The 14692-nt window shown below is 33.9% G+C and overlaps 1 protein-coding gene and 2 non-coding genes across 7 annotated transcripts in view; 1 reads left to right on the top strand and 2 right to left on the bottom strand.

Moving 5' to 3' along the window:
• Window positions 1–14692, top strand: part of LOC149425730 (protein groucho-like) — a 358855-nt gene that overhangs the window by 98929 nt on the left and 245234 nt on the right. For 2 of the 5 annotated variants that reach the window (XM_089641407.1, XM_089641392.1), the window contains exons 3-4: window positions 10430–10527; window positions 11501–11564. In XM_089641407.1, the coding sequence (XP_089497533.1) occupies window positions 10430–10527; window positions 11501–11564 (162 nt within the window). Of the gene's footprint in view, window positions 1–10429; window positions 10528–11500; window positions 11565–12368; window positions 12433–14692 lie in introns of all 5 variants that reach the window. The other 3 variants (XM_089641419.1, XM_089641413.1, XM_089641399.1) reach the window with 3 other exon arrangements.
• LOC149425732 (5S ribosomal RNA) lies at window positions 5705–5823 on the bottom strand. The gene has a single exon (XR_016304682.1). It is a non-coding gene; the product is annotated as a 5S ribosomal RNA (ribosomal RNA).
• On the bottom strand, window positions 6146–6264 carry LOC149425731 (5S ribosomal RNA). The gene has a single exon (XR_016304653.1). It is a non-coding gene; the product is annotated as a 5S ribosomal RNA (ribosomal RNA).

Genomic DNA, 14692 nt, shown 5'->3' with positions numbered 1-14692 from the left:
TGATTTTTGGTATATGAAGTTTGTTGTGATTTCTTGTGTTGTGTTGGTGTACGTCGCAATTGTAATAGAGTGTAGTGTTGGAATGTGCCGAGTGTTGAATTACTTGTAATATAGTTTTCGTTATTTCAAAAGTGGGAATGGTATTAAAAGGAAGTATTTGGGTGTTTCTGTAGATGTCTTTGACATGTGTGTCCCAAGGTAGACTGAAAATATTTCGCAGGGCTCTATTTTGGACGACTTGGATTTCTGAAATCATTTTTTTTGTAGCAAATCCCCAGATTCCGGCGAGATATATTAGATGTGAGTGAATCATAGCATGGTAAATCGATTTTAATAGAGAGGGAGGAAGTAACCCGCGAAGTCTATATAAAACACCAGTTATAGGAGTAATTTTGGATAGAACATGTTTAAATTGGTGATTCCATGTGAGTTGTGAATCAATGAAAAGGCCAAGATATTTTGTAACATCAACCCTTTCAAGGCGGTTATTATCAAGACTTATATTAAGACTTACATTTTTTTTATTTGCAAACAGTATGTAATGTGTTTTTTTTATGTTTAGGCTAAGTTTGTTTAATCGCAGCCAGTTTGCCAGGCAAGCTATATCCCTTTCCATTTCCTTTTCAAGTTCGTTTAAATCATTATTGTGATAAAGAATCACTGTGTCATCTGCATAGAGTTGTATTGTACCCTTAAGTCCCCATTTAGCAATATCATTAATGTATATTAAAAATAGCAATGGTCCAAGTACGGAGCCCTGAGGCACGCCACATTTTATCGTTCCCATGTTGCTTGTCCCTTTTCCAACAAAGGTCTGACAGTGTCGATTAGAGAGGTAGCTACACAGTAACTTCAGGGGAGTGCCTACTATGCCTAGGTGTTCTAGCTTCTTTAGTAGTATCCCATGGTCAACCGTATCGAATGCCTTTTTTAAATCTATAAATAAGCCTGCAGCATGCTTACCCTGGTCTATATGCTTTTGGAGGGCGTATACAAAATCGAAGGCAGCACATTTTGTGTTAGATTGGTTTCTGAATCCATACTGTTGGGATGCGAGTAAATTGTTTGATAAGAGATATTTAGTGAGCCTAAGCTTAATAACCTTTTCAAAAACTTTAGAGACGACAGATAGGATGGATATAGGACGATAATTAGAAGGAATTTTTTTGCAATCATCTTTGTAAATCGGAATTATTTTTGCTATCTTTAGTTGATCTGGGAAGATTCCACTATCCAGGGATTGATTAATAAGAAAAACAAGGTGGTCAGCTAATATATCTTTGCAAAAGTTCAGGTACACTGGTGTAATTCCATCTAAACCTGGAGATGCATTAGACTTTAGTTGAGAGATGATACTGAGAACTTCTGTTTTATTTGTTTTGGCCATGTATAAGGACTGGATTGCTTTTTGATCCGTGTTTATAGTGATAGAATCATCTGGATATGATGCAATTGTGGCTGCTAAGTTTTCCCCAACTGATATAAAGAAGTTGTTAAAAGTTGAAGCTATCTGTGTTGGGCATGTTATTTCTTCATTCTTAATGAGAAGACATTCAATTTCATCTTTCTGGGGTGTCGAGCTATTTGTTAGAATTGCATTTATTATTTTCCATGTCTGTCGCGGATTACGCAGGTTTTCTTTAAATATAGTCGTGTAGTATTTGGTTTTAGCATATCTTCTATAGTTGGTAACTTGATTTCTTGTTTTATTTCTCAGTGCTGTGAATATATCACTTTGCTGATTTTTTTTCCAGAGTTTAAACGCATTGTTGCGCTGTTTGATAAGTGCATTTAATTTTGCATCAAACCATGGAGTATTACCCCTCCGTTGGTCTCCTATGCGTAACTCAGATTTATGTTGGGATGATTTTATTGCTGTTTTGATGTATTCATTAAAATTATTATAGTTTTCATTGGCATTACTGGTGGTTTCGTGTGGAAAGTTGTGGGATTCTAAATATGTTTTTAACATGTTTTTATCGGTTTTGGTGTTGTTTGAAAAAGAATGTATTCTATTATTAGTGTGATGTTTCAAGCTGTTTTGGTAATCTAATATCAAACATAACATAACGTAACATAAATAAACCTAACATAAACATAACATAACATACTCAACATAAACGGTACAGTGCTGGTAACAGTAGGTAATTACAACATTACATATTTTTATAGGATGTGTGTACAATAATAGTGGGCGTTTTTCGTTATTTAACCAAAGAATTTTTTCCAAAATTAGTAGCGTTTTTTTTTAAACCGAAAATGAAATTGACAATCTTATACACCACTACAGCAAATGGGAGTATGTAAATGTGATTATAAAACATAGAGATGAACATAGCATAAACATACCATAAACATTACGTATCATAAACATAACATAACATATCATAAACATAAACAAACCATAAACATAACATAGGCATAACATAAACATAACTGAACAAAAACAACACATAGCTGGTAATAGTAGGTAATTACAAACTTATAAAAATAGGAACCTGTGTACAATAATAGTGGGCGTTTTTCATTATTTAAAAGAACAATTTTTCTTAAATTAGTAGCATTAATACCAAACCAAGTTTGGAAATTGGTCATTATAGGACACTCGAAAAAATTATGGTCCGGAGTATCCTCTGACCCGTAACATTTTAATTATTACCTACGCTAATGCGAAAAAATAGCTCGATTAACGTCTGCGGTCGCCCGCCGCGCCGAGTTTTCATTTTTGCGATGCGGTCGCCTTCGCTGTATACGTAATAGGGATGTGCATTAGGGTGTGTCAATTATTTCAACTTTTGAATTCAGAAACGCCTGATGTCTCAAAAGTTGCGTCTTACAAAGAAAATGAGAACTACATTTAAAATTATTTTTTTAAAAGTTGTTATTAGCTCGCTAAAATGCATTGAAAAACAGAAAAAAAACCCAAAACATGTGTTTTTAAATAATTGTAATTAATATTTTCTTCACAATAATTTAACATTTTAACGTTTGTTTATTATTAAAAACTACGCATAGTTGACAAAAATTAAATAGAAAAATCAATTTTATTAATGCAAGTAAATCTACAAGAATACCGAAATTAACAAAAAAATGATAAAAATTCACTAAAACGTTTTCCATTGCTATTTAGTTTGCTTTAATTTTCAATTATTGGACTTGGTTTGATATTTGAAGACTCAGATGAATATCTCCCCTTTCTTTTCGTCTGCTCCACCACCTCTTTCTCCTACCACTGTACCCCTACTCCTGCCACAATAAGATTTTTTTTTTGTCAAGTTTAAGTTGTTAGTTCAAACAGTTTTTCAGATTCTGATGAGGAACCAGCGCTAAGTGAAGATCATCAATCTGCAGTGGCTCATGATACATTATCTCCTCGAAATATACAATATTCGAAGATGAAGAATCCCTTGACGAAGTTATCTCAAATTTGTGATACGGCGTATCACACAGAGCAGCAGCTGCCATTGCTTCTGCGGTTTTACAAGATGTAAATGAAGCTGGTCCGTCTTCCGTTATAGATCATAGTAGATTACGAAGAGCTAGAAAGCAAACTAGAGATATGTTATTAAATAGCCGTAAATTGACAAATATCGAAGGTTTATTTTTCGATGGGCGCAAGGACAAAACAATGTTTATTATCAAGAAAGGAAGTAAATTTTATCGACGAATAAACGTTGAAGAACACATAACGCTTGTGCAGGAGCCAGGATCAGTGTATCTCGGACACGCTACGCCATCATTTGGTACTGCCAAAGACAGCGAAAATGCCATATGTTCTCTTTTGGAAGAGGAAAATCGTCAAATGGAGAAAATTGTTGCAGTTGGTTGTGACGGAACAAATGCAAACACTGGCCGAAAAAATGGAATCATTTCAAGAATGGAACAGAGACTTGGAAAGCCATTGCAATGGCTTATCTGCCAGATGCACGCCAATGAACTACCGTTGCAACATCTGCTATCTTCATTAGATGAACCGACTAGCGGACCTGTAGCTTTCTCGGGACCAATCGGAAGAAACTTAAAAAATTGTGAGAACATGAAAATTATTCGGTTTGTTCCCATTCAATCATCCGTACTGCAAAATATAACAGAAAAATTAAGCACGGACCAAAATTATTTATATAATATGTGTCTGGCTGTGTCAAAAGGTATGATAACTGTAGATTTGGCAAGGAAACAACCAGGGAAAATGTCTCATGCCAGGTGGCTAACAACTGCAAACAGAATAATACGGCTAAATGTTGCAACGGAAAACCCAACAGAAAATTTGCTGATATTGGCCACCTTTATTGTGAGAGTATATGCTCCAACATGGTTTACCATAAAGTGCAATAGTTCTTGTATAGATGGAGCCCGTAATCTCTGGAAAATGGTTAGCATTTCAAGATATCTTTCAGCAGAATTGAAAGCTATTGTCGACCCCGTGATTCAGAGGAACGCATATTTTACACACCCGGAAAACATTATTCTATCAATGTTAACCGATGAAAATAAATGTATAAGGGAGCTAGGATGTAGAAGGATCATATAGGGCCCTTCACACTTCAGGAGTGAGAGAGTTCATAACTCCAAAAATTAATTTCAAATGCAATAGCTACATAAAATTAATTGACTGGCAGGCCCCAGATTTAATTCTGACAGAACTCCCACTCCTGAGCAACGTAAAAACGGACGAATTACTTAAATTGTGTGATGAAGGAAATGTAAAAAGGTTCGATTTTCCTAAATTTCCTTGCCACACACAATCAGTGGAAAGGTGTGTGAAGTTGACCACATAGGCGTCTTCTTCTGTTGCTGGTTACAATGCTAGAAAAGGTTATATTTACGCCAAGCAACATTCAAGAAACATAATGCCAAATTTTAATTCTAAGCAAGATTTTAAGTAATTACTGTTTTAACAATATGTTATCATTCAAATTTGAGCATCCATTATTTTTTATTCGTTGTATTTTGGTCAAAAATGTTGTTGTACTTTATTGTTTAGTATCTTGAATTTAACCATAAAAAGTGTTATTTTCCCCTTTTATATTTTTAACAAACACATCACATATGCATGAAAAAATATTTTTTTTTCTTTCTTTGTACTGCAGTTATGGAAATAAAATTTAGTGTGCTACAAAATATACAATATGGACCCATTTTTTTATTTTTTTCCCAAATCACGAAATCAAATTTTATTCAAAACTTCGGGCCATTTTAGCGAGCTAATAGTGAACACCAATTTCATTTATTTTTACGTTTTCGAATAGCTACAGAGCATACGCAACTTTTGAGACCCCAGGCGTTTAAAAATAAGACAATTTTTTGAAGTGAAACTTCTTTACGCGCGTCATGCAATTTCGAGGAGTAAAACCAACTCATGACCGAAACGAAAATGCGGGACCGATTAAAGTTCATTTGATGTAGTAAAAGTTTTGAAGTAAAATATAAATGCTTCTTAGCTCATCTCGACAACTGGCGTTGGTGGTGTAATGGTCAGCATAGTTGCTTTCGAAGCAGTTGATCCGAGTTCGATTCTCGGCCATGGAATATTATTTTTTTGTTTTTAAGGAATTTTTTTTTTTTAATGGTTGACCATAATATCAATCCACTAAGTAATATTTTAGGCCTGTAGCATAATTGAAAAGTTAAAGAATGATATAAAATTTTTTATGATGTTAACGATAAAAAAATGAAAAAAAACATAAAATTAAAATAAAAAATGGGCCAACGGCACGCGGTGTTCCCAAGCGGTCACCCATCCAAGTACTGACCGCGCCCAATGTTGCTTAACTTCGGTGATCGGACGAGAACCGGTGTGTTCAAAATGGTATGGTCGTTGGCAAAAGTTAAACAATATTAATTTCTATTCTACCTGCCAATAAATATATGAAAATTAGTATAAAAAAGCCCTAATAATATTGAAAAAATTAGCAAGGTGTGTGCGAGGTTGATAAAAATAATCATTACATACGCGCTTGAAAAAGATCGTAATTACATTAATAAGTTTGTAGGAATTTTTTTTTTCAATGGTTGACCATAATATCAATCCACTAAGTAATATTTTAGGCCTGTAGCATACTTGAAAAGTTAAAGAATTTTATGATATTATTAATTATAGTAATGATAAAAAAATAAAAAAAACATGAAATTAAAATAAAAAATAGGCCAACGGCACGCGGTGTTCCCAAGCGGTCACCCATCCAAGTACTGACCGCGCCCAATGTTGCTTAACTTCGGTGATCGGACGAGAACCGGTGTGTTCAACATGGTATGGTCGTTGGCAAACGCTAAACAATATTAATTTCTACTCTACCTGCCAATAAATATATGAAAATTAGTATAAAAAAGCCCTAATAATACTGAAAACATTAGCAAGGTGTAAATATTATATACCTAGTTTAACTCACTCTCCTAACTCATCTTCGCTGTCTACAGGCAGAGCGCACGACTGTGGTCGTGAAGAACCGAGGTTCGATCCCCGCTTTAACTAATTTTTTTTTTCTTTTTTTATAACTTTTAATTTTTTTTATCACATGCTACTTATAAATATGTCAATAGACAGAAAAAAAGAGAGAATGAAATGAAAAGAGAGAGAGAGAAGAATACTAGAAGTTTCACTTCTGTCTTGCGTAGGCTTGACACACCCATTTTTTTTTTCTCTCTATGGAGAGCGACACACGCTAATGTGCATTCTATTATGATTTGTGTCGGAACGGAACTTCTGGAACTGTAACCGCTTTGGGAACCGTTTCGATTTATGACTAAAACTGAAATTAAATTAAAAATATTATCGCGTTATATTAGGTGGCCTATTTAATATTACTTGTTTTGTAGAACCGTTTAGAGATCTCTTGCATCGTTTGCTGTCTGTGATTTCAAGCAGAGATCCACCGTGAATATTTAGCTGATCAAATCATCAATTTTGCTTAGCTTTGTATTTTAATTGAAGTAATCAATTTGACTCATGGAAATTGTGTAAAATATAATTTAAAAAACAATATTTTTAGTTAATTTCTTATGCATTACAAACTTCAAATTTATTATCTTAACGAAATCACATATAATAAGATATAATAAAAAGGATATAATATAATTGGAATCCTGTTAATCTACGAAATCCAAAACGGATTTATAAAAACATCATATATCCAGATAACATAAATATTCTTCTATGGAAAAATATTTTAGTATGGGAAAAAAAGTTGGAATTTCCAAAAAAGTTATTACCTTTTTTACTTCTACCATCACGTAGAATCTCGAAACTTTATCTCCGGACACCCTGTATTCTGGAAACAATATGAAGACAACTGGAAACTAAATACAAAATATATTTTTTTAAACTACTAGCCGCTTCAGAACAGTCCTCCTTGGAGTGGAGGATTGTGAAAACTTTGAATTTATACTTATATTACGCTTTATACATCATGTACAAAATTTGCCATGAAACACACGAAATGTAAGATACAAGTACATGCAAAACATGTGAGTCAGACATAATTAAAATTAACATTGATTGAAAATAAATGATATCTTGGATGCTTGTATCTACTTGCTGTGCAGTTAAATAGATCCGCTACATTGAATGTAATATGTGAGAACTGGTTAGGATGCAGACGTATTCTTCAGTTATTGTTTTATATTGTCTTGTTAATTCTGTATATATCTGTGTTTTCTCCAGTAAAAAAATATTAAATCAATTTGGTACACAAATATTGAGAAATATTTACGTGTGCTGCTAAACGAAGAGGTTACAAACACGAAATAATAACGTTCAGAGCATACAATGATGTGATCTAACTTTATATTCATCAATACGTTTACTCATAATCAGAGATGTTTTTGTCAATTCAATCATCTCTAATCTCCTAAAGAAACTTCTCGAGCCTCCAATTGACCGAGAGTAAAGAAGTTTGGGAGGTGGGTATCGGACCGGCCCAGGTCAATTGACTCCCACTCGCCTCGCTTCCTACCTGCCTACCTAGCTAGCTAGCACCCAGCGGCGGCCCTCGTCAAGGATTTGAATCCGGTAGCGGTGGAGAGCACTTCGGTCCATTTCAATGACACTCGACTCACAACTCTGAATCACACTGCACACGGAACTGTGCGCCACGCCATATGACTTGGACTATTCAATTTTTGAATATTTAGTTTAGGGTTTATTTGTTTTTTTTTCTTTTTTTTTGACTTTGAAGTTGTAGTTTAATCCTTCGGGTATCCTCTATAAAATTTACATTACATATTGACAAATAGCATTATTTGGGTTAAAAAGTTTTCATTTCTTGAAAATGATTATTTAAGCATTATAGAAAAGTTAAAAGAACCAAAACGCTCTACATGAGTTCGGGCTCCGAACTTGGGAGATCGTGTTTTTGGAATACAATAAAATTCCACACTAATTAAGCGAATAAAACGACTTCTACTAAGTTCACAATTAATCAACGCACAAAGTCATAATCATTAGCCGCTAGTTCTCGTTGGCACCAGAAATCTGTTGGCGCCAAGATCCTTTGATGTGTGCACGAAAACCGCCAATAATCTGGTTGGCCGGCCAACGCGTGCAACGATATGCGCCAAGGGTTCAATACACGTTGGGCCAACGTGTACTAGAGGCTTTAGATAAAGCGGACACCCCACATAACGCTATACGCATCATGGCTTTTGCCCAATAAGGAACATTAAAAAAAATAATGACTTTCTAACTTGAAAACCAGCATACTTTTTTTGTTTTCATAATAAGTTTAAATAGTTAAATAATTTTCAACGTTTTAATTTTTTAATATCCACTAAAACGCCCGTGACCTTACAAGGAGCCTTGCGACGACACAAGAAATTTACTCTTTTTATCAGCAGGGTCACTTAGTACTAAACCGAGACGGAATTGTGCAAAATCACACCAAGGACGCTGCACAAATATATAATACATTTCTACAATGATCTATGTTATTACTAACTATATATGGAGATAATATATAGTACCATACTTATCTGCTAGGTCACTTGAGATTAACACCATTAACATCAGCGCCCTTGAGGTGATTTCTCACGAAAACGGCGCTATATAAATTAGCCAAATATTATTATTATTAACCAATTGTTTATTAGCGAAATTTAGATACAGGATTTAGGACATGATTGGAAAATTGGATATAATTAGACTTTCCCTCAGGAATGGTATATTTAATTTAAGGGTATGACAGCTTAAAAAGGTAAGTTTTTAGTTTAGACCTCAATTCTGTTGTGGCTTGCGCTTAGGTTCCATCAGCCTACAGGTGATGTATTACGGTGGTAATTTTAATATTTTTAAATGAAACGAAAAAAGCAAAATAATAATGACCTTTATAAGACATCTGTGTAATTAAATAAGTTTTTAAGTGGTATTTATACAGTTCACAAGAAAAAACAATCGGTCAGCGACAAAAAAATCGTTAAAAAGTTATTCTATATTTCAGATCATAATTTTTATATTTTAAATTACATATGGCCGTTTGTAATATTAAAATCTTATATTGTATTTCATCTGCTTTCAAAACAAGTAATTCATTTTAGTATACAATCAAAAACAGCGAATCTAATTCACAAATTTCTGATAAATAGTATTTCATACAATACCAGAATTTTAAATTTCTATAGTTGCGTCGTTTCCACATTCGTCATCATAATGTCTCGTTTATTTTATTTCTGTATCTCCCTCGTTCTTTTACAGCCTTGAGAGTGGTATTGTAGTACTTATTATTTTTATAAATGCCTTGTTACCTGTTTACCGAAATTTCTTATTTTCGTATTGGCGCCCAGGTCTTTTTTGTGATATCTCCCGATTCCCCAGTAGTGTTGGCGCCCAGAACCCTTGGGTATTTTATTTACGAGTGAAGCTTTTATTGCTTTTTAAACCACTGCTCCGGACCATTCACGTAAAGGAGAGGGCAGATGTAGAGATTTTAATGCGGACCTCCCTAGTCCCCACCATCTAGTTCACTTACAGGTGAATTGGGAGTAACGGACCAAAGTGTTTATGACTTTCATTTTGGAACACATTTCAAATTAACACATTTCCCAAGTTTTCATATGTTATTTTTGAAGATAATCTCTGTATACATATTTGCCGAGCCGAACCAGTAATTATATGAAATTCCCTCGATAAAAAAACGGAAAGTATGCTCCGAAAATTATTAAACATCACAATGTTTCTTTAAATGCTACGTAAGATTTTTGTCGAGAGATTTTAGCTCTATTATAAGTCACGCTTTATTAAATATTTACGCCTATTAATTATAGTATATTTTTAATTTTAGCGCGATCCCTCTAATATTCGTATTTACATATATCTCTTTCAAACCATCTTCTTTTTGAACGCACTATGGCTTTTGGTGTGTTTCTTCTTTTAAAAAAATGTATGTAGGATGTATTGTTTTTTAAGGTTCTCAACATGTTTTTGTTCCCTTTGTTTCAGGGTCCACCACAGCCTGGGCAACCATTCAAATTTACAGTTGGAGAATCCTGTGACAGGATTAAAGAAGAATTCAACTTCCTACAAGCACAATACCACAAGTCAGTATCCTTCTTAATCTTTGCTGTTATTTCTTAATTATAACAGATCATTTGTTATTTATTTGATAATTTTTTGAGTTCTAATGCCCTTGAAGCCTTCTGTAAGCAATTCATGAACATACTACTCGGTTATTATGTTTTAAGTCTAGAGCTTTTGAATGCTTTTTCTAGCGTGAGTTCGGAAGTCTAAAATTTCTCGTTTCTTGTGTCTTCTACTAGGTCCCTACGCAAGTTCACGCTCGCCATACACTATCAATGGGAATGTATGGCGTGCGATTCGCTGAAATACGCCAAGCCATGAAACTATAGCGTGGTCTGTCACAGGCTCAATGGTTTTATGCTCATTCGAACATTCGAACACTCATACGACATAGAGCGAATAGCTTTGAAACGCTTCAAGGGCAGTAATTCTTGATTGATGTTCGACAGAAATTTAGGATTTGACTGAACTTCTTGGTTGTTTATCTTTGGCGTCTCGTGTCGAGCTGCTTAGAATTATTTCTGAATTAGAATTTAGTTTTGTTCTTCTGATTTATTTTTGACTGGACCGGTTTCACCATGCTTTGCACAACCACAGACCGTCCTGTCACAATTTTTAAAATCATTATAATATTATTGTGATGAAGAATGGATTTGCCCCCAATATCTTATTTCGTTCAATTCTTATTATTATTATGTTCATTTAGCATAGGTTTGTTCGATGAGTAAATATGTACAGCCTAGAGACCGTTGCAAACATAATGTGTATGAATAATTCAGAGTATATTCATTATCCGTGGCGTGTCTCAGCATTCGGATGACACAAATATGTTATTTATGCAAAACAAGCGTTCTGCGTTCAGTATTCTGCTTTCTGCAATAGGCCTTTCCGAGTATTCGTTCTTGGCTCTCGACACATTTCAGATCCGCCGTGGTCCGGGCGTTCGAGTCGCGGAGAGTCATTTGCATTTTAATGTGGTTTTCCAATTTTCAGCCTCAAATTGGAATGCGAGAAGCTGGCTAGCGAAAAGATCGAAATACAAAGGCACTACGTCATGGTAAGTTCTGCAGATGTTGGATTGCTTGGGGTACAGCCGCTTGTTCGACCTGTAATACATCCATACTGCCTACCACTGGCCTCGGTGGACTGGTGACGAAGCATGAGCACCCTCGTTTCAACCGCTTTACGTGTTCACCTAATAATGCTGACCAAAAGAGACTTTCACAAATTTATCATTGCTTTTACCCTGTGTACTTATATTATAAAACTTATTGATGATTTAAGACTACTAGACTAATTTAACTTCCGTTATTTGCTTTGAATGTACAGATTTGTGTCATCACTGGTTTGACAGTTAATGTGGATTTGTGTGAGCTCTCTATCGGTCCTGTTCTTTATGCAAACGTTTCTAACAATGTATTTTGCAGTTGCCGCTCTGCGCCCGCATGGCATTACATATTCCCTCCATTTCGATCGACTGTTTCATTCCTATCATTTTCAATTTAAATTCCTGTCCCGGAGGGCCCAGAAGCGAGTGCCGACTTTAGTCGACTGTTAAATTAATTTATTTTATCTCCCGTGTCTTTTGGTCTCTCTGGAATTTGTGAATGCTCTCTTCCTACTCTGTTCATTGCGTGACTAACATACCCTATTAATTAATTCATTTTTTCTCTTTTTGTTTTATACCCATCACGCGACGCCGGTGCACCTCATCAAAAACAAACCCACAAATAAAAAAAACGAACATCTGTATGGATGTTCTCACAACCTGCCTGTTGTCTGTCACCATTGCTATGTGTCTGCACGTTGTCATGTGTCGTGTCACATTGTAATCGCATCCGCTTTACGTTTCTGTGTACAGTCTCAAGTTGGAATGTGAGAAACTGGCACAGGAAAAGACTGAGATGCAGAGGCACTATGTTATGGTAAGTGCCGACTACTTGTTGTGTTAGTAACAGTAGTACAATTATATTGGTAGTAACTAGTTACCCTAGTCATGCATGTCAACTAATTATTAACTCACCCTTGTTATCACATTTACTCCTGGTATTAAATATTAGTTATACATCTTTTTATTTAGTATAACTCATTCATGTTAGCTATTTTATTTAATTAGTTCCTTGTGGACATCTATTCCGGTGGGAGTAGTATTTACTTGTAAATAACTGTTATAATAATTACCTTTATATTATATACTTAACTTTTCACCAAGATACAAAATAAATTAAACAAGAATAAATCATAAATTTATTATTTAGGACCTATAGATTAGCTCTGTGTAAAAGCGTTATAACATAAATGTATTTTATGGATTTTCCGAAGACTTTGGTACTTTGGTAGCCGTTGTTCCCTAACAAATTTATAAGGATATAAGTGCTCACCTTAGCTAAGTAAAAATTGGGAATAGGCAAATTTATTTATATTCATTTTACTATACAGCCAAAATATAACTAATTATGGATTTCCTCCTTGTGACTTTACCTCTACTGAGACGGCATAGTAAGGAATAAGTAATTCAAATTTGTAAGAAAGGAACATGAATTCAAAAATTTATACAAAACAAAATATTATATAAAACGAAAAATTACAAAATAAAACATTTATCAATACATTTATAGCCATGGAGAGAGGTTGAAGATATAAATCAAACCATAATAGAAATATAAACAATAGACACATAAAATTATTCGCAAACCATCAGAAAAATATTATTTTATGGACCTCTGGTATTTGGTAAGTTCGCGATTGAAAATATTAACCTTGGATAATACACTATTCTAATTATTGCATAGTCTGTTCAGGCAAGAATTCTGCTTAGAGTTCGTTTTGCATTGATCCACCCTGAACAGGATAGAAGAGCGTGTTGAACGCACCGGTACATTGAATTGAATCTTATTTAGCAACTCTGGGCATTGAATATTATTGTTAACTACTTTATGCATGAACAGTGCATCCTTATGATGCCTCCGTACACTCAGTGAATCAATTTTAAAATATGAAGCTGCCTCTGCATAATTATTAAATCTTACAAATGATTTGTGGTAAAGATATTTTAGGAATTTGTTTTGAATTGCTTCGACTTTGTTTTTATGTGGATTTTGTAAAATGGAGACCAAAAAACTGATGCTAACTCCAGATGTCTTCGTACGTAGGCAAAGTAAAGTTGCTTAATGCTATCGATGCTATTAAAAAGTTTTGTGTTTCTTATGATGAAGCCTGACATTTTAGCAGCTTTATTTGTAATTTTATGTATATGAAGGTTATATTGTAATTTACTACCAAGGGTTATTCCAAGATCACGAATATCTGAGACTGTTGCAATGTTGGTGTTGTTTAAAGAATAATTAAATAATATTTTATTTTTATTTCTCGAAAAGACAATGTGATGACATTTTGAAACATTAAGATGTAGTTGATTTTGTTGGCAATAGTTGGATATATTGTTAATCATGTTGTAAATTGACCCAATCGTTTAGACTTTTTATCGGCTTGTAGGTATAGCTTAGCATCATCAGCAAATAATTCTATTTCAGAGTATTTTACAACATTGATCAAATCATTAATATATAAAATGAAAAACAATGTTCCGAGATGAGAACTCTGTAAATTAGATTGAATTTCATTGAAATCTGATTTGAAGCCTTTTACTGCTACTGCCTGTGATCTGTTGAGCATATAAGATGTAACCCAACCAAATAAATTACCACGTATACGTGGTAGTCATCAAAATAATAATTCATCACATCTAAAAAGTTATATAAAGTAATGGAAAGTGATGAAACAAACAAACTTTATTAAATGGGTTAAGTAGGTGGGATTAGGTTAAAAAAAAAAATTTTTCATCTTTTTTAATGACTTTATATCACTTTGTTGAATAGTCAACTGTATTGAGTTAGCATGGAACCATAAGAATATACGTACATTGCTTATCTAGTCAAAGAGGGTTATTTATTTATCGTATAAACTTGAAATAATAATTATTTCTCATTGGATTCTTTTTTTCCAAGGTGTTTTAAATGTTGTTCTATATATTTCTTCTTTTTAAAATGCCGTAAAAACAAATACCATTTTAGAAAGAAGATAAAATTGCCTTTCAGATTATTGTATTTCAAATATACTTTAATTTTTTAAAAGTATTTTAATTTCAAATATAAAAAGTCTTTCCACAAACATTTTTGATCAAAA

Source organism: Hesperophylax consimilis, chromosome 2, assembly GCF_061612785.1.
Source record: "Hesperophylax consimilis isolate HC1 chromosome 2, BYU_Hcon_1.0, whole genome shotgun sequence".
Lineage (NCBI taxonomy): Eukaryota > Metazoa > Arthropoda > Insecta > Trichoptera > Limnephilidae > Hesperophylax > Hesperophylax consimilis.
Note: the sequence above shows the minus strand (reverse complement) of the source record. Positions and strands in the feature narration are given on the sequence as shown.